Source organism: Oncorhynchus masou, chromosome 25 (assembly GCF_036934945.1).
Source record: "Oncorhynchus masou masou isolate Uvic2021 chromosome 25, UVic_Omas_1.1, whole genome shotgun sequence".
In the NCBI taxonomy this organism is placed as follows: Eukaryota; Metazoa; Chordata; class Actinopteri; order Salmoniformes; family Salmonidae; genus Oncorhynchus; species Oncorhynchus masou.
The window spans coordinates 22,828,710-22,849,793 of NC_088236.1; the positions used below are offsets into that span (position 1 = coordinate 22,828,710).

The 21,084-nt window shown below is 47.4% G+C and overlaps 1 protein-coding gene across 12 annotated transcripts in view; it reads right to left on the reverse strand.

The window, feature by feature from the left end:
- LOC135513920 (splicing regulator ARVCF-like) overlaps positions 1 to 21,084 on the reverse strand; it is a 411,972-nt gene that overhangs the window by 206,177 nt on the left and 184,711 nt on the right. For 2 of the 12 annotated variants that reach the window (XM_064936944.1, XM_064936946.1), the window contains exon 1: positions 15,124 to 15,621. The exons of the other annotated variants lie outside the window; for them this stretch is intronic. In XM_064936944.1, coding sequence (XP_064793016.1) covers positions 15,124 to 15,144 — 21 coding nt within the window. In that variant the 5' untranslated portion in view covers positions 15,145 to 15,621. Of the gene's footprint in view, positions 1 to 15,123; positions 15,622 to 21,084 lie in introns of those variants that run through there. 12 annotated transcript variants of the gene reach the window in all.

A 21,084-nucleotide genomic window follows, 5' to 3' on the forward strand; every position in this document is an offset into this window, starting at 1 on the left:
GACAATCCGGCAGCAACGACCAAAAACTACCTCCCCTGTATCAAACGAGGATTACGCTGTCATAGCCTGTCATATCGCATCATCCTGCCGCTATCAGAGAGCCAGGCTGAGGCGGGACACACACACACACACAGAAAACGGCCAGAAACAGGGTTTGATCTCACGGAGTTGAAAAAGGCATGAGAGAGATGTGTTCGTTCACAGCACAGCAACCTCCTGTCAGAGAACCACAGACGCTCTCGGAGACAAGGCAGAAGATTGTTGCATCATCAAGGCTGTCCTGCTCATTTCAACTACAGAAGATATCATTGCAGCCAGAAAGTCAACCATTGGATGCCTGTCCATTAGATAGACATTCCCAAACACAGCACTTTGATGGAACAAACGTGCAATACAAAAGTGTATTTGCCATCCAGATATGAGATGAGTGAGTGATCTCTGTCCATTCAGACAAGACCATCATTCTACAAAGACATTTCGTAAGTCAATTTCATCATAAATGATGATATGCTTGATCAAGAAGAAAACTACAAAATGATTGATCTGCATGTACTACCTAGTTGTTTTCCCAATTGCATTTTACTTCTCTGCTTCGTAATGAAACACATATTCCAAGGTAAAGAGCAAGAGAAGATAAACAAGCAAAAATCCATATATCGAATGAAATCAAACGTCACAATATAAGCCATATCAAATCCAACCCATGAGACTCACCGTGTCCTGCCATGGGAGGTGAGGGTAGGGCTATCCAGGTCGGTGTGCAGCCAGCCAGGTATCCTGATGGTAAAGCCATGGGAGGTGAGGGTAGGGCTATCCAGGTCGGTGTGCAGCCAGCCAGGTATCCTGATGGTAAAGCCATGGGAGGTGAGGGTAGGGCTATCCAGGTCGGTGTGCAGCCAGCCAGGTATCCTGATGGTAAAGCCATGGGAGGTGAGAGTAGGGCTATCCAGGTCGGTGTGCAGCCAGCCAGGTATCCTGATGGTAAAGCCATGGGAGGTGAGGGTAGGGCTATCCAGGTCGGTGTGCAGCCAGCCAGGTATCCTGATGGTAAAGCCATGGGAGGTGAGGGTAGGGCTATCCAGGTCGGTGTGCAGCCAGCCAGGTATCCTGATGGTAAAGCCATGGGAGGTGAGGGTAGGGCTATCCAGGTCGGTGTGCAGCCAGCCAGGTATCCTGATGGTAAAGCCATGGGAGGTGAGAGTAGGGCTATCCAGGTCGGTGTGCAGCCAGCCAGGTATCCTGATGGTAAAGCCATGGGAGGTGAGGGTAGGGCTATCCAGGTCGGTGTGCAGCCAGCCAGGTATCCTGATGGTAAAGCCATGGGAGATGAGGGTAGGGCTATCCAGGTCGGTGTGCAGCCAGCCAGGTATCCTGATGGTAAAGCCATGGGAGGTGAGGGTAGGGCTATCCAGGTCGGTGTGCAGCCAGCCAGGTATCCTGATGGTAAAGCCATGGGAGATGAGGGTAGGTCTATCCAGGTCGGTGTGCAGCCAGCCAGGTATCCTGATGGTAAAGCCCTGCTCTGGAGGATCCTCCCAGGCTGTGGAACAGCAGCTTCTCCTCTCAGGGAGAGAATGGGAGCTAGCTAGTCTATACTGGTGCTGTAGCTAGGTGACCCTCTTCAGATCTACAACAAGCTGTCTCTGTACTGCAGTGCTGCCGCTAACACAGCATGCTTAGCCTGCCCTACAACACGCATACTCCTTCACCCACTTCTAGATGTCACTAATACACACAGGTAGATACCCACACTCAGGTACCGACACACACACACACATTCCATATGTTCCATACAAGCACACAAATTACACAATGCACTCACACTCCATACTATACACACCTATAATAATGTATGAAACATTAGAATACACGGCTGTCTACATCCCATCTCTTGGGCTTATCCCTGAAGATGTCTGTCGTTGTACTGTAGGGCAGAAGAAAGAAGAGGCATCATCTGCAGTACCCTCCATCTCCACACCTCCCCTCTCAGCTAAGGAGGTAAACCTGAACACAGTACACCCAAGTTGACTTTGGGACAAACCCCTGTGATGTGCTCCACACACACATTGGCAGGTTACCCCGTCCTTAAACACCCTCCATCCGTTACCTTCCAAAACACTTGGGGTGAGCGCACTCACAACAAGTACAGTGCCTCTCAATACATACTCTAGGCAAAGGGGCTGTGGAATCGAGAATAGAAGAAGTAGCATTGCTAATTAGCTTTACTGGTGTGTCCTGGCGAGAGAAGACAGGGGCCATGTTAGCCACAGAGAGAGAGAGCTGCAATGCTGTGTGGCTCTGGGCTCTGAGCCTGCAGCCTGTATGCTTGTGATTGCACCGAAGGCCCAGCTATAATTTCAGACTGCAGCTTGGGGAGCCCTGGTCCATGTGTGTGTTTGTATGAGCGAGTACCCATGGTACTGTACACATTCTCACGGGTGTCCAGTGCCTTGTTCTGACCACGGACATATAGCCACACTGTGATTAAGGTCATTTCCACACCACAATATGGTGGGTGGACTATAGCTTTTCTTTGAAAGCTTTCCTTCTAAATTGGTCTGTCTTTTCTCTGGAGTTCTCCTGACTACTTTTGAGGAGTAGTGTAAATAACCCTAAATACATTTGGCTAGTGGTTCTACTTTGGATTTATTGTGAAGCGTGCCTGGGACATTGGTAGAGTAAAACAGTCTGGGAATAACTGTCCACAACAAAATGTGACAGACGAGAAACAAAAACATACACATACATAGACACACAGAGACACACACAGAGAGACATAGAGACACACACAGAGAGACATAGAGACACACAGAGAGACATAGAGACACACACAGAGAGACACACATCATAGACACACAGAGACACACACATAGAGACACAGAGACACACAGAGAGAGACACACAGAGACATAGAGACACACACAGAGAGTCACATAGAGACACGTGGAGACACACACAGAGACACGTGGAGACACACACAGAGACACACATAGAGACACACATAGAGACACACACACAGAGACACACACACAGAGACACACACAGAGAGTCACATAGAGACACACACATAGACACACACAGAGACACACAGAGACACACAGAGACACACACAGAGGCACAACAGAGACACACACAGAGGCACAACAGAGACACACACAGAGACACACACAGAGACACAACAGAGACACACAGTAGCTCAATATTTCCCATTTAAAGAATGGGAAATGAATACATGAGCACACATGACATTAAAGTCTCTCTTTAATGTCTCTAGACAGAGATGCGTCATTGTCATTATAGAGTAGACAGCGTAGACCAGCCAGGACTCTGTGTATCCTATGCCCTTCATTAGTGCTAGGAAGGCCATTATCAGTCTGTTAGGCTTTAACAGGAGTGACGTGAGAACATGGAGGAAAGAGAGAGACAGAAGAGAGATCCCTCTTCTTCAGTCTCCTGTGACTCCTGGCTGGACGGTTAATGACACTAATACGATGTACGAAGGGGCATTCAAATGTGTCCTATCCTCCTACTCCAGGCCCAGAGACCACCAGCCTCAATAAGCTCCCAATGACCTTTCAGAGATGTGGCATGTGAGGGGCTGCAGACGAGAGATGATAGAGAGAGAAAAGGCGTGACAAAGAAAGGGAGACTTGATAGAGAGAAGAAGAAAGGAGTGACAGAGGGAGAGGTGATGGGGGAGTTTGAATGCTTGGAGTTCAGACCGAGGAATGAGCTCTAGAACACTGAGTTCTAGAATGTTCGCTGGCTGCTTGGTGACCCAAACACTCCCTGCAGGCCCGTCAGTGGTGGAGGAGTGCGCACACACACCCACACAGCTCACAGACAGGAACAATCCCCCCTGGGCACCAGATGCCCAGGGACAGGGAGGGGACAGGCTCGCTGGGATGAAGAGGGAGTCTTATTGGATTAAAGCATCTCTTAACTGTATTGAAGTATGATGGGAAAGAATCTGGGAAACTAAAGGAGGTCTGTGTCAACAGGCTTTGTTTGCTTAACTTTGAGAACCTTAGCTGGGTATATTGCGTGCAATCTCATCTACACGTCCACATTTTGAGGGAAAATCAGCTTTTGTCCGTCACCTGACCCGCCAATGTGTCAAAAGGACCGAGGGCCTGCCTATCCTCTCAGGACGTCAGTTGGTAACCCATGGCAACCCAGAGCAGCACCAGCCAGAGAAATAAATACAGGCTCAGACTGTAGTGACGGTGACAGCCAAAGGTGCAGCTACGAAAATATATGCTGTGATTTGTCAACACAAGGATGTTGTTTCAGCACAGATAAAATGGGAGCATCATTCTTCAAATAGACATTTTCTTCCACTCAGTAAAGGGGTACAGACTGAGCCTGGGTGCAGACAATAACATTGCAGTTGGGAGACATTAAAGTAATCAAGCTACTTTGGGGAATACGGAACAAAACCATGATTCATTGGTAGAAAAAAATGGGCCGACATCTCCCACAGTCTCTCTACCAACCCAACCTGGGGCCACCTCCACCTCCATCTCTCCCTGGCACCTGTTCTGTCTATCCCTCCACTTCAGCAGGCTGGCACACAGACAGCACCACTACTAACGGCACCCACCATGCTCCACTTCACAGCACATAACAGATTCCAATTAAATATGGAGGGTTGGGGGCTGAACTGAGGAGGTGGTGGCGACATTAGCTGAACCATGAACCATCCACGGCAGCCATTATGGAGCAAAGCATGCAAGTTTGGCTTCATTAGGCAACTCAATAGAGCCCATGAGGAATGTGCGACTGGCGCATCGGTCCATTGTTCCATCAGGGTCATCTGGGAACGGACCGTGCCAATATCAAGAGAAGATGGGCAGATGAATAACGATGCTGTGCCATCTCACTTAATGACATATGACAGCTGGCCCTGAATCTGGATGCCTCTATTGTTAGAACTATAGGAACCATCGTCTATGCAGGGGATCTGTATGTTTATTTCCCTGAGGGAGTTTTTCCTGGCTGACTGAAGCTGAACTCTTGCCAATCATTAGCATATGTTTGTGCAGACAGAGGTGGCTGGCTGGGAGGGAAGAGGGGGCCTGGGGACACACTGACCCATCAGGTTACTCTGCCTTGTTTTCTCTCTCTCTCAAATCAATCTTTAGGATGTTTTTATCATAAATCTTCAATAATTCTCTCTCTCTCTCACTCTCTCTCTCACACTCTCTCACACTCTCTCTCTCACACTCTCTCTCTCACACTCTCTTTCACACTCTCTCTCTCACACTCACTCACCCTCCTTCTCTCCCACTTCCTTTCTTTCTCTCCAAAACTCTTTCTCTCTTCCTCCCTCTCTCTGGACCTCTGCCACCAGTAACAGGCTTCTTTGTCTGGCCCTGAAGGGGAGGGAGGTTTCCAACAGCATTCTAATTAACCACTGGACCCAATCAACACGTCTCAACTATCTCTCTGTCCATCTGCAATGACAAAAAAACAACCAGTTTCCAACATAACGGGAGGCCAAATACCAACGTTACCAAACCAACAGGCTATAGGATTGACTGAGTCAGTCAGGACAGTTTGACTGTTGTTGCCAGAGACGGACGTTCCAAAACCCTTTCAGGCTCGTGACTGGGACTGAGTAATAGCCCAAGCTAGGAATGTTGTTCTTGTTATTGTGGTTCTTTGTAGCTCAGTTGGTAGAGCATGGTGCTTGAACTCCAGGATAGTGGGTTAGATTCCTGGGACCAACCATACATAAAATGTGTGCATGCATGACTAAGTCACTTTGGATAAAAGCATCTGCTAAATGGTATAGATTATATTATGTTATTGTTCTCATTCCAAACACTACTTACTTATACAGTGAGAGAAATGAGAAGAGAGCCCCCTCTCTTATGTGATGCTGTACCCACCTACATGGATCTGTGCTAATCTGGAGTGCCAGGCCAGGCTCATAGAGCCTTGCTAAAGAGCTGTCAGAGGAAAGTGTTCATCCCAGAAGACAGCAGCCAGGAGACAGATGGCCTGATGATGGAGGATGGATGGATGGTCCGTCCTCGCCCCACTACTCACTGTCTTCCTTCGGGAGCCATCATCACAGATAGAGGCAACAAGTGCATGGTATAGATTATCCAAAATTCTGTACTTCTGATCTGGTCTAAACAGGACCATGCTGTATGTTTTGACCGGTACTATGTGGTTGTTGGTGCCGGAGGGGAGAAGGTTAAGCATTTGTCCTCATGTTTCTGGTTGAAGGGAGCCATATGAGGACTTTGACCTCTCACCCAGGGCCCTTCTCAAAGGTCACCAGCTGCAGGAAGGGGGGGGGGGGGGTAAAGAGGTAAGGCGGGTTCTATAGAACCGATACATAACTGTCAAAAAAGCTGCAGTTCTGTTGAAGGGGCCATACAGTTAACAGATCCGGTGTTAGACAAAGTAGTAGGCTAGTCATGCAGAGTGCATCCAGAGGGAAGAGCAGAACAGGGGTGAAATTAGCTTCTACTTAAGCTCTGAATCGATCGCTGTGGCCAATGGCAACGCTAATGTGCTCCTTAGGACAAATAACACACATCAAGTCAATCTTTCAATGCCTTGCTAATCCTATAATAGGCTGCCTCTGCATAGAGCTGTGGTGGTCATGACATTTTGTCAGCTGGTAACTGACATGGAAATAACTGCTGGTCTCACAGTAATTGACCATTAATTAACAAAACACATTTAGTATCTTCAGCCTTCCACGCAGAGCCTACAAGCCACTGATGCAGACCTTTGGAACAGCTACATTTTAAAATGTCTGATAAATCAATTTAATATAGCCTACACCATCACAATACAGCCATTATTTATTGTAGGCAGGCCTACAGAAACATTATGACATGAAAAAATGTATTTCAGAAGAACAGAATAGCATATTCTGAGTCATCCTGTTAGGCCTTGATCTGGCTATACCATATAGCTGTGGGCTAAACTAGTTCATTTTGCAGACAAAATTTGCTTATAATTTCTGTGGCATTATTTTATAGTAAGAAGAATACAATTGAACATAGCTGAATAAAATAGAAAATATATTTCTCCCAAACTATTTCCAAGGGAATATTCTTTGTTGAGCTAACAAAGTAATCATTTGAAACTGGTCCTTGTATAGGATCAATTTAGAGTTACTTATGCAACTACTTTTGTTATGATACAAACGTTAGGCTAAATGTTTTGATGTTTAATACATTCCTTGGCTGCATGATGCGACTCTAATGATGATTTGAAAAAAGTAGCATGAAAGGCATGAGCTCTGTTCTGTTTCTTGCGCAGGCTGCTCACACTTCATCAGTCTCTCATTCACAATTTGACAAGCACTTGATAATATTCTCACCCATCAGACTATTGACAATTGAATCTGGTCTTCAGATTTAGCCTACTAATATATGAGTGGAATTTTATTTAGAATCGCCCACAAAGAATAGCGAATGTCATCCATACCCTGCACTCGAATAGCGAATGTCATCCATACCCCGCACTCGAATAGCGAATGTCATCCATACCCTGCACTCGAATAGTGAATGTCATCCATACCCTGCACTCGAATAGCGAATGTCATCCATACCCCGCACTCGAATAGCGAATGTCATCCATACCCCGCACTCGAATAGCGAATGTCATGCATACCCCGCACTTGAATAGCGAATGTCATCCATACCCCGCACTCGAATAGTGAATGTCATCCATACCCCGCACTCGAATAGTGAATGTCATCCATACCCCGCACTCGAATAGCGAATGTCATCCATACCCTGCACTCGAATAGTGAATGTCATCCATACCCCGCACTCGAATAGTGAATGTCATCCATACCCTGCACTCGAATAGCGAATGTCATCCATACCCTGCACTCGAATAGTGAATGTCATCCATACCCCGCACTCGAATAGCGAATGTCATCCATACCCCGCACTCGAATAGCGAATGTCATCCATACCCCGCACTCGAATAGAGAATGTCATCCATACCCTGCACTCGAATAGCGAATGTCATCCATACCCCGCACTCGAATAGTGAATGTCATCCATACCCCGCACTCGAATAGTGAATGTCATCCATACCCTGCACTCGAATAGTGAATGTCATCCATACCCTGCACTCGAATAGCGAATGTCATCCATACCCCGCACTCGAATAGTGAATGTCATCCATACCCCGCACTCGAATAGTGAATGTCATCCATACCCTGCACTCAAATAGTGAATGTCATCCATACCCTGCACTCGAATAGCGAATGTCATCCATACACCGCACTCGAATAGTGAATGTGATCCATACCCTGCACTCGAATAGCGAATGTCATCCATACCCTGCATTCGAATAGCGAATGTCATCCATACCCTGCACTCAAATAGCAAATGTCATCCATACATTAAAATATACCAGTAAAGCAGATTCATTTGAATAGTGAATGTCATCCATACAGCTGCACTCTGAAAAGTAGCAAATGTCATCCATACCCTGCTAAAAAGAATAAAATCACATTTATTTATATAGCGAATGTCATCCATACCCATTTATTTATATAGAATAGCTGAATCTCAAAGGAGGAAGCCCAGCCTAAACCCCAAACAGTAACATTAAAATATACCAGTAAAGCAGATTCATTTGCTTAATTTTAACAATAAATATAGCAGCCCGAAACAGCTGGGATTCTGTTTTGAAAAGTGTCCAGTCAAAGCTCGGTTTTCACACACGATTGTGCATTGACTGAGCTAAAAAGAATAAAATCACATTTATTTATATAGTGCTTCTAACCGTGTTCCAGGGTCCTAGACCTATAGGCTCTGTGCTTAACATCCTAGACTGATATCTCATTTATTTATATAGCTTACATCAGCTGATATCTCAAAGTGCTGTACAGAAACCCAGCCTAAACCCCAAACAGCAAGCAATGCAGGTGTAGAAGCACGTGTTTCATTATGAAACACATGTTTCATATAATTGCTACTGCAAAGAAAACACTGTGTCCAGAAATCTAACCGTGTTCCAGGGGTCCAAAACCAAGATGAGATGGCATCTTTGCTGACAACCGTGTTCCTGGGTTCCATTGTCCTATATGGCTCTGTGATCTCTAACCGTGTTCCAGGGTTCCTAGACCTATAGGCTCTGTGCTCTCTAACCGTGTTCCAGGGGTCCTAGACCTATAGGCTCTGTGCTCTCTAACCGTGTTCCAGGGGTCCTAGACCTATCAATGAAGCTATGTGAAAAAACACCTCTAAAACCGTGTTCCATGGGTCCTAGACCTATTAAACCGGCTAAAGTTTTCTCTAACCGTGTTCCAGGGGTCCTAGACCTATAGGCTATGTGCTCTCCTAACCGTGTTCCAGTGGTCCTTTGACCTAACTGAGGTTGAAAACATCAGAAGCTCTTCAAAGGAAATGTTTTATTTATTTGGTCATCTTTTTTGTTTTTATGCTACAAAATGCTATGCTCATCAAAACATCTAGTCCTATGGGCAAAAGCATATTTTGAAAATCTGAGATGACAGTGTTGTTAAGAAATGAGCAGAATTATTTTCATTTTATTTGCGATTTTCAGAAATCGTTAACGAAAAATTTGCAAAAAAAGTAATGTTTCTCCGGGATGGGGAGTTTCAAGAAGTTAGACTGCACACACTGGGCCTCATTCACAAGTGATACTATTCTTACTCATCAGGCTATTCTCAATTGAATCTTGTCTTTACTTAATACTAACTTTGATTTAGAATGGGCCATTGACATACACCTGTCGCTTTGCCCGTGGTTCATTTTCATTAGGTAAGCTATACTCCTGATGTAATGCGAAACAATGTGCTTAATATTAGGAAAGTTGAGAAATAAATATAGTAGACCTAGCCTATCGAAAGCTGATGGGATCCTCTGGTAGACTATGATGGGGCCTCTCTCTCTGCCTGCTCTGGTCAACCTCCCAGGACAAAGGTAGACTATGATGGGGCCTCTCTCTCTGCCTGCTCTGGTCAACCTCCCAGGACAGAGGTAGACTATGATGGGGCCTCTCTCTCTGCCTGCTCTGGTCAACCTCCCAGGACAGAGGTAGACTATGATGGGGCCTCTCTCTCTGCCTGCTCTGGTCAACCTCCCAGGACATAGGTAGACTATGATGGGGCCTCTCTCTCTGCCTGCTCTGGTCAACCTCCCAGGACAGAGGTAGACTATGATGGGGCCTCTCTGCCTGCTCTGGTCAACCTCCCAGGACAGAGGTAGACTATGATGGGGCCTCTCTGCCTGCTCTGGTCAACCTCCCAGGACAGAGGTAGACTATGATGGGGCCTCTCTCTCTGCCTGCTCTGGTCAACCTCCCAGGACAGAGGTAGACTATGATGGGGCCTCTCTGCCTGCTCTGGTCAACCTCCCAGGACAGAGGTAGACTATGATGGGGCCTCTCTCTCTGCCTGCTCTGGTCAACCTCCCAGGACAGAGGTAGACTATGATGGGGCCTCTCTCTCTGCCTGCTCTGGGAATGTTTACTCTGTTATCTGCCTGAAGTGTTTATGGTGTTGAGGCAAGGAGAGGAGGAACTAACTACTCTCATTCCCACGGAAACGGGGCAAGCCCTATCCCCAGAGCAGGCACGCACTAAGTAAATAAGCACTGCAGGGGACAATGGCTGCTCCTCCGTCACCTGCCTCCAGTAATGGGTGTGTGTGTGTGTGTGTGTGTGGATTTCTGTCACAGCCAAAGAGAGAAAGGAACAATACTATCCACCACCAGCACCCATTGACAAGACATTGGAGGTTGCAGTAACCCACAAAACACATTGTAATGTCTGCAGCAGAGATTTACATGAATTTATGTGTGCACACGCACAGACACACACACACAGAGCAACCATCTCATTATTGCGCCACGTCTTTCTCCTCGACACCGTTTATTCCCCTAACACAGAGACATATACGAAAGCATCCATCTCCAGGCCTGTGTTCTAGCTCACCTTTCTAATTCCATCAGCCAGTGATGATAGCTAGGCAGCCGCCGCGGGAGATGGATGGAGGAAGGGAGAGGCAGGCAGTAAAAGTCTGCAATTCAAATAGTACCCTATTCACTATATAATGCACTACTTTTGACCAGGGCCAATAGGACTCTGGTCTAAAGTAGTGCACTATGTAGGGAATAAGGTACCATTTGAGACGCAACCAAAGAGAGGCGATATGTTTTTGTATGTGGCCGGGGAATTGAGGGAGAGTGAGTGAGTGAGTGAGTGAGTGAGTGAGTGAGACGGAGGGAGGGAGGGAGAGCAGGCCAGGCCTGGCTAGAATAGGCTGTATCAGTCACCTTTGTCAGCCTGCCAAATGGGTTATGAGAGAGCAGCCGTGGCCTCTCTGTGGCGGTCCCCTGGGTATGGTGAGAGGAGCGCGCGGCATGTCCCCTTGAACCCCCCTGCAACATCACAGGACACCCCAGATACCTGATGCCAGGCCAGCAGGATGTCCATTCTATATGCCTATACCACCGAGCGAGGGGAGGGTATTCCCATACCTCCAGCTCCGGTTACCCAGGCCTGGCACCCACCCAACCCCAGTAGAGAAAGTAAGCTGGGTGAGTTGGAGAGGATGCAGAGAAGTTTCATGTCAAACATCGGCATGTCACATGGGTCATGTTTTAAGAGTACGCGTGGGAGCGGAATGGGAAACATGGGTAGTATGGACGCTGGATCCATTTTCGGCCAAGCCATCTGGACTGGAGTGACCAGCACCTTCAAGCCTTCCCCTGTTCCCCCCTCACCTCCCTCGAAAACCTCCCTGCCTCCTCCTGTTCCCTACTCACCTCCCTCTAAAAACCTCCCTCCCTCCCCCTGTTCCCTCCTCACCTCCCTCTAAAAACCTCCCTACCACCCCCAGTTCCCTCCTCTCCTCACCTCCCTCCCAACCTCCCTACCTCCCTACCTCCCCCTATTCCTTCCTCACCTCCCTCCCTACCTTCCCCTGTTCCTTCCTCACCTCCCTTCCTACCTCTCTACCTCCCCCTGTTCCTTCCTCACCTCCCTCCCTACCTCCCCCTATTCCTTCCTCTCCTCCCTCCCTACCTCCCCCTGCCCACTAGAACAGCACTCATGATCAAACAACATCCCCAGGCAATGGCCTTTCAGCACCATCTCCGATCTCCACCAGCCACTCACTGTCTGTCCTTTCGGGTCACTGACATTTTTGTGTACGATTGTCCCAAACAATGCCGCTTCTCATACACTACATGTCTTCAAAGCACTGCCTTCCACCACAGAGGCACAAAGGCAGCCTAAGCAGACAGACAGAGATGAGGTATGGAAATAAATACAGGGATGGTTGGTTGGTGTATGCATCGCCTTCCCCTGCAAGAGAGTGTGGGAGTTAGATGACTTAATTTCAGCCAGGAATCAAACAGCGTCTGAGGAGGCACGGAAGCCTTAGTTAATAATACATGTGAAACCCCCATAAGCTGTCAGACTGACAGTGGCCCACACTTAACACCAGACACTAAGTCCCTGGCTGAATTCAGGTGGTTTCTCCTTACTCAGCCGTTGAAAGGAAAAGTCTGAGACTGTGTCCCAAATAGCATCCTATTTCCTCAATAGTGCACTACTTTTGACCAGGGCCCAATGTGGGACGCAGTCAGATTCTGCACCTGTAGACCTCAGAGGAAGATGATTACCATCTGCGTTTTGGAATATTTTCCTTTTCCCTTTTTCTTCACGGTGAAATCTCCCATGATCCCTTTTTCACGAGGGTGAGCGGTCTACCTGTACTAGCGTCAGGCTATTCTGAATAAGCAAATGTTTAGGGAGCCACCCGTTGGTCTGCAGATCATCGAAAATAAGGCAAGTTTAAATTTAACTTTAACAGACCGACCGAGGCGTCGGCAAGAATTGAGGGCTGAGGGAGTAATCTTCATTGGGTTAGGATTCATTGAACATAAGCTGCCCTACTGCTGCTGCTTTAAGATGGGTTCAGGGCACAGGAACATCTGTGCAATATAGTACTCTACTCTCTACTCCCCCTGCCTGGCCTCTGCTCTGTGTCTACCCTCTGATCTGCAGCATGTGTAGCCTGACCAGACCACCGCAGATCTGTGCTTCATGTCCTCGAGGTATAGAAATAGCCTGAGATATCAGATCCCCACACGGTACATCCCAGCTGAAGCCAAGGGATGGGTGTGGAGGTTAGATGGGGTTACAGAAACCTTTCAACCCTTTGCCCTTAAAAAGGCAGACATCGCTCAAAGATGACAACAAAAACAACAGAAAGACTCCAACATCAACACTGACCCCTGGGCAATCCATTTAGGGCCTGGGGAAGGTGTGTGTGTGACAGGGACAACCACCCCCGCAGCAGGTGTTCTCTTACTGAGGAACTTCCCGCCTAGTTGAAAAGGTCGGCAGAAGCGGGTCTCGATGCCAGCGCACCCTAAAGCATGAAAGGCATCTCCAACGGCAACAGAGGTCAGGGACAAGCAGCATTCCGCACATCCACACTACATTTTGGGAACGCACCCTAGAGAGGTCACATGCTGGTGACACTCTCAGGTATCACTGAGCAGTAAGGCCTCGTAAGATTACTGGAAATACACACACATACAAACACACAGTATAGTAAGAGAGAGTTAAGGGTGAAAATACAAAGATGTTCTTTTGGCTCCAAGCTGTTGCCAGTTTTCAAGTAGCATCCATCCTCAGGGCAGCCGTAAACAGATTATCAGAGCAACAACAATAGTTGACACTCCAGGCTTTTCTAAGTCCAACCTCCACCCCATCCATCCCAATATACTGCAGAGGGGACTGGGAGGAGGAGGAGGAAGGGCTGAGAATGAGCAGTTTACTTTATTCAAAGCCAGATTGTTGCCTCTGAATCCTAATATATACTTTTTTTTTAAATATATACGAGCAGTGCCAAGTTCAGCAAGGAAGAACGCATTCTCACAGTGTAGGATGCTTTGCAGAAAGACACTTCCAGCACCACACGCACACGCACACACACACGCTCACGCACACGCACACACACAATTTCAAACACACAACAAAGACAGTAAAAATCACACAAACAAAAGCACATTCCTCTGGTAGACTAACTGTGCTCCTGAGAAAAACAAAAGGTTGAAATAGTTGTCCTCTAGCAACCACAGCTTCGATTGGCCCTTACAGGGAGGTTATAAATCCAGTCTTGTGGTCTTCCTGACTCTTACAACCAATCGTTGCAGAGAAACTTTCAGCACATCACTTCCACTGGTCACCCTAAATGGGATCCAATATGTTACATAGGGCTACTGTTGGGGTCATCAACAGAACTCGAATGTGTATTATCTGGAAATCAGAATGTTACTGACTGACTTCCAGTCTGTGGCAACGTGGATAGACTACCCATTTATCATACCCATGAATGCTTAAAAGACAGTAATTACATCTATAGATATCTGTATGCTCTTATCAGAGTACACTACAGGCTACAAATAATGTCAATAAATAGTTTATTATAGAGGACTAGCAAGTAAAGAACCACACACTTTTTTTTACTAATCACCAGGAATTCCTCCCCCAAAATTCTTACTTTACAAAATCTTTTCCTAAGTATTCTCACGAATAAAGATTGTGTCTCAATGTAATCAAGGTATGAAATTATTGTTATTTTCAAATAGTCTCTTTTTAGGCTTAAGTTGTGGTCAGTTTGCTGTGTGCAAATTATTTTAATTATGTTCCAGCCCCCTGACCATTCGCCCCGACAAAAATCGGCCTGCGGCTGAATGTAATTGCCTACCCCTCCACTAGAGACTAGTAAACACACGCATACACCACACTCCTCCTGAATGTAATTGCCTACCCCTCCACTAGAGACTAGTAAACACACGCATACACCACACTCCTCCTGAAGGACAAGAATGCAAAAAAATAGGATATATTTCCAGTTACTGAAGATGTTTTGCGGGAAACTGACAAAAACACTGATGTATAATTTGACCTCCCAGGACAACAAGCAAAGCATAGTAAACATGAAACATCATTAACCCTCTACCATCAAGCACAATGAGCATATACAAAAGGAAAACACAGGAGAAGTAGAGAGAAATAGATGGAGGAGGAGGAAAAAGAGAGACTGAAGATTGAGGGAAAGAGCCGGGATAATCGGGTAATCACAATACTAACCTGTTTCACTTCAGCAGGCATTGTTCAAATCCCTTTGTTTTCACCTCCTCCAAAAAAAGGAAAACAATTTCCTTCTTTCTGAACAGTAATTTTTTCCCCCTTTTGTCTCTAGTTTCTTATTTCCGTAAGCGCAGAGGCAGCTCAGAGGCAGGCAGCCATCCTTTCCCCACACTGTCGCTTGCGCTCTCTCGCTCTCTCACACACTTTAAGTCCTCTCAGAGAGGGAGCAAAAATGCCTGCTCTCTCCTCTGCTCAGTGGAGATACTGAAATGTTCAGGACAGTAGACTACAGCCGTATGGACAAACCAAAGACGGTAGTACGACTCCAGTGAAGGAGGGGAGCAAAACAAAACAGCACGCACAAACACTCTCTCTCTCTCAGCAAAAGTTACCCGAAGAGGGGAACAATACCCTGGATTTAAGAGAAAAGAGGGAAGGAGGAGGGGTGTGTGTGTGTGAATAGTTCCCAGACAGGCAGCAGTTGCCCTGTGTTGTGAGTGTATAGCAGCTTCAAACCTCTCCCTCCCTCTCTCCTCCTCATGCAGCATCTATGCAAAGGAAGTCCCTAACAGGGGGGGGGGGCTGACAGACAGATGCAGCTGAAGCATACACATACAGGGAGCCCAGCTCTGGCCCCACCCCATCCCACCCACATACCAAAGGAAGGGGGAGAGAGAGAGTTCCAAAAAATGTCCAGTTGCCAGGACCACAAATAAAAAGTTCATCTAGACACCGTTGCCCTAGAGCACAAAAAATGTAACTAACTCGGCCTGAACATCACCACCACAGGTAACTTCCACAAAGCTGTGAACAATTTGAGAGCCTTCTACGCCACCAAAACGAACATAATATTCGACATCCTAACTAGGATCTGGCAAAAAAAATACTTGAATCAGTTATAGAACCCATTGCCCTTTATGGTTGTGAGGTCTGGGGTCCTCTTACCAACCACAAATTCACAAAATAGAACACCAAATTGAGCCTCTGCATGCAGAATTTTGCAAAAACATCCTCTGTGTACAATGTAAAACACTAAATAATGCATGCAGAGCAGAATTAGAACGATACCGTTAATGATCAAAATCCAGAAAAGATCCATTCAATTCTACAACCACCTAAAAGGAAGCGATTCCCAAACCTTCCATAACAAAGACATCATCTACAGGGAGATGAAGCTCGAGAAGAGTCCTCTCAGCAAGCTGGTCCAGGGGCTCTGTTCACAAACAGACCCCACAGAGCCCAAAGAGAGCAACACAATTAGACCCAACAAAATTGTGAGAAAACAAAAAGAGAATTACTTGACAACTTGGAATATATTAACAAAAAAACTCAAATTGGAATGCTATTTGGCCCTAAACAGAGAGTACATAGTGGCAGAATACCTGACCACTATGACTGACCCAAAATTAAGGAACGCTTTGACTATGTACAGACTCAGTGAGCATAGCCTTGATATTGAGAAAGGCCGCCATAGGCCAGTGGATGCTCCTCAGAGGAAGAAGGGGAGGACCACACTCCTCAGTGAATAGATAAAAACTATACTAAACTTTTCAGATAAAACTATACTAAATATATTCACGTCACCAAATAATTGATTAAAACACACTGTTTCACAATGAAGGTCTACAGTAGCCTTAACAGCACTCTCTGGGTTAGCACCATGGTGTAGCCGGAGGACAGCTAGCTTCCGTCCTCCTCTTGGTACACTTGACTTAAATAAAAAAACCTTGGAGGCTCATGGTTCTCACCCCCGTCCACAGACTTACACAGTAATTATGACAACTTCCAGAGGATATGTTGTCCATCAAAGGATCAGAGAATTAATATAGTACTGAAAGCATAAGCTACAGCTAGCTGGCACTGCAGTGCATAAAACGCAGTGAGTAGATGACATAAAGAGAGAACGACAACAGTTGAACAGTTTTGAACAAATGAATTTCTTCAAAAATTAAGAAGCAAGAGAGCGAAAGAGAGAGCTATATTTCATTGTATTTTTTTTCACTTTCACTTACTTTGCTAACGAATGCAGCTTGCTAGTTTAGCCTACTTCAACACCAGGATCAAACAAAGAGGGATGCTATATTACCCAGCTGGCTATGGCTATCCAACCGTGTAACTCTTCCAAGTCAGGGTAAGCTTTTGGTTTTTACTAATTTATTGCCATCGGGGCCCACCGGTGTAACTGCTAAACTGGTTGCTGTACACTGTACTGCATAATTGTAACATTAGCTCCAGTAGCTATGTTGACGATAACGTTAGCTAATATCATAACAACGATGTAACATTTAACATTTAACATTTAAGTCATTTAGCAGACGCTCTTATCCAGAGAGACTTACAAATTGGTGAATTCACCTTCTGACATCAGTGGAACAGCCACTTTACAATAGTGCATCTAAATCATTTAAGGGGGGTGAGAAGGATTGCTTTATCCTATCCTAGGTATTCCTTGAAGAGGTGGGGTTTCAGGTGTCTCCGGAAGGTGGTGATTGACTCCGCTGTCCTGGCGTCGTGAGGGAGTTTGTTCCACCATTGGGGGGCCAGAGCAGCGAACAGTTTTGACTGGGCTGAGCGGGAACTGTACTTCCTCAGTGGTAGGGAGGCGAGCAGGCCAGAGGTGGATGAACGCAGTGCCCTTGTTTGGGTGTAGGGCCTGATCAGAGCCTGGAGGTACTGCGGTGCCGTTCCCCTCACAGCTCCGTAGGCAAGCACCATGGTCTTGTAGCGGATGCGAGCTTCAACTGGACGCCAGTGGAGAGAGCGGAGGAGCGGGGTGACGTGAGAGAACTTGGGAAGGTTGAACACCAGACGGGCTGCGGCGTTCTGGATGAGTTGTAGGGATTTAATGGCACAGGCAGGGAGCCCAGCCAACAGCGAGTTGCAGTAATCCAGACGGGAGATGACAAGTGCCTGGATTAGGACCTGCGCCGCTTCCTGTGTGAGGCAGGGTCGTACTCTGCGGATGTTGTAGAGCATGAACCTACAGGAACGGGCCACCGCCTTGATGTTAGTTGAGAACGACAGGGTGTTGTCCAGGATCACGCCAAGGTTCTTAGCGCTCTGGGAGGAGGACACAATGGAGTTGTCAACCGTGATGGCGAGATCATGGAACGGGCAGTCCTTCCCCGGGAGGAAGAGCAGCTCCGTCTTGCCGAGGTTCAGCTTGAGGTGGTGATCCGTCATCCACACTGATATGTCTGCCAGACATGCAGAGATGCGATTCGCCACCTGGTCATCAGAAGGGGGAAAGGAGAAGATTAATTGTGTGTTGTCTGCATAGCAATGATAGGAGAGACCATGTGAGGTTATGACAGAGCCAAGTGACTTGGTGTATAGCGAGAATAGGAGAGGGCCTAGAACAGAGCCCTGGGGGACACCAGTGGTGAGAGCGCGTGGCGAGGAGACAGATTCTCGCCACGCCACCTGGTAGGAGCGACCTGTCAGGTAGGACGCAATCCAAGCGTGGGCCGCACCGGAGATGCCCAACTCGGAGAGGGTGGAGAGGAGGATCTGATGGTTCACAGTGTCGAAGGCAGCCGATAGGTCTAGAAGGATGAGAGCAGAGGAGAGAGAGTTAGCTTTAGCAGTGCGGAGCTCCTCAGTGATACAGAGAAGAGCAGTCTCAGTTGAATGACTAGTCTTGAAACCTGACTGATTTGGATCAAGAAGGTCATTCTGAGAGAGATAGCGGGAGAGCTGGCCAAGGACGGCACGTTCAAGAGTTTTGGAGAGAAAAGAAAGAAGGGATACTGGTCTGTAGTTGTTGACATCGGAGGGATCGAGTGTAGGTTTTTTCAGAAGGGGTGCAACTCTCGCTCTCTTGAAGACGGAAGGGACGTAGCCAGCGGTCAGGGATGAGTTGATGAGCGAGGTGAGGTAAGGGAGAAGGTCTCCGGAAATGGTCTGGAGAAGAGAGGAGGGGATAGGGTCAAGCGGGCAGGTTGTTGGGCGGCCGGCCGTCACAAGAAGCGAGATTTTATCTGGAGAGAGAGGGGAGAAAGAGGTCAGAGCACAGGGTAGGGCAGTGTGATCAGAACCAGCGGTGTCGTTTGACTTAGCAAACGAGGATCGGATGTCGTCGACCTTCTTTTCAAAATGGTTGACGAAGTCATCTGCAGAGAGGGAGGAGGGGGGGGGGAGGAGGATTCAGGAGGGAGGAGAAGGTGGCAAAGAGCTTCCTAGGGTTAGAGGCAGATGCTTGGAATTTAGAGTGGAAGAAAGTGGCTTTAGCAGCAGAGACAGAGGAGGAAAATGTAGAGAGGAGGGAGTGAAAGGATGCCAGGTCCGCAGGGAGGCGAGTTTTCCTCCATTTCCGCTCGGCTGCCCGGAGCACTGTTCTGTGAGCTCGCAATGAGTCGTCGAGCCACGGAGCGGGAGCGGAGGACCGAGCCGGCCTGGAGGATAGGGGACATAGAGAGTCAAAGGATGCAGAAAGGGAAGAGAGGAGGGTTGAGGAGGCAGAATCAGGAGATAGGTTGGAGAAGGTATGAGCAGAGGGAAGAGATGATAGGATGGAAGAGGAGAGAGTAGCGGGGGAGAGAGAGCGAAGGTTGGGACGGCGCGATACCATCCGAGTAGGGGCAGTGTGGGAAGTGTTGGATGAGAGCGAGAGGGAAAAGGATACAAGGTAGTGGTCGGAGACTTGGAGGGGAGTTGCAATGAGGTTAGTGGAAGAACAGCATCTAGTAAAGATGAGGTCGAGCGTATTGCCTGCCTTGTGAGTAGGGGGAAGGTGAGAGGATGAGGTCAAAAGAGGAGAGGAGTGGAAAGAAGGAGGCAGAGAGGAATGAGTCAAAGGTAGACGTGGGGAGGTTAAAGTCGCCCAGGACTGTGAGAGGTGAGCCGTCCTCAGGAAAGGAGCTTATCAAGGCATCAAGCTCATTGATGAACTCTCCGAGGGAACCTGGAGGGCGATAAATAATAAGGATGTTAAGCTTGAAAGGGCTGGTAACTGTGACAGCATGGAATTCAAAGGAGGCGATAGACAGATGGGTAAGGGGAGAAAGAGAGAATGACCACTTGGGAGAGATGAGGATCCCGGTGCCACCACCCCGCTGACCAGAAGCTCTCGGGGTGTGCGAGAACACGTGGGCGGACGAAGAGAGAGCAGTAGGAGTAGCAGTGTTGTCTGTGGTGATCCATGTTTCCGTCAGTGCCAAGAAGTCGAGGGACTGGAGGGAGGCATAGGCTGAGATGAACTCTGCCTTGTTGGCCGCAGATCGGCAGTTCCAGAGGCTACCGGAGACCTGGAACTCCACGTGGGTCGTGCGCGCTGGGACCACCAGATTAGGGTGGCCGCGGCCACGCGGTGTGGAGCGTTTGTATGGTCTGTGCAGAGAGGAGAGAACAGGGATAGATAGACACATAGTTGACAGGCTACAGAAGAGGCTACGCTAATGCAAAGGAGATTGGAATGACAAGTGGACTACACTTATCGAATGTTCAGAACGTTAAGCTTACGTAGCAAGAATCTTATTGACTAAAATGATTGAAATTATACAGTACTGCTGGAGTAGGCTAGCTGGCAGTGGCTACGTGTAGTGGTTAGCGGCTATGTTATGGAGGTTAGGCTTGGAAAGGTTTTTTCGCCTGGTCACAGACATCTGTTGTGTTGTGCACTAAAGTCCACAAGCGAAGCGGTGAGAGGAGGGGAGTGCGTAGATGCAAGAAGGAATTATACAACAAGTAAAGTCATCATGCTGTTTGTACAGTATGTGGCTGCTACGAAAGTGAACTGTGTTTGCGGGTGTACATGGGCGTATTCATTCCACAAATTCTGTTGAAGAGCATTTTTTAAACGGAAGCAAACGGGAAAAAAACTATTTGGACTAATGATTACACCCTAGATCAGCTAGAAGCAGGCATGAGTGTGCAAGGGAGTATTAAATGTGTGACCGTATGTCACCTTGATTACTCACATTTTTCTCTCAACCTGTGCATATACGTTGTAAACTTTAATTC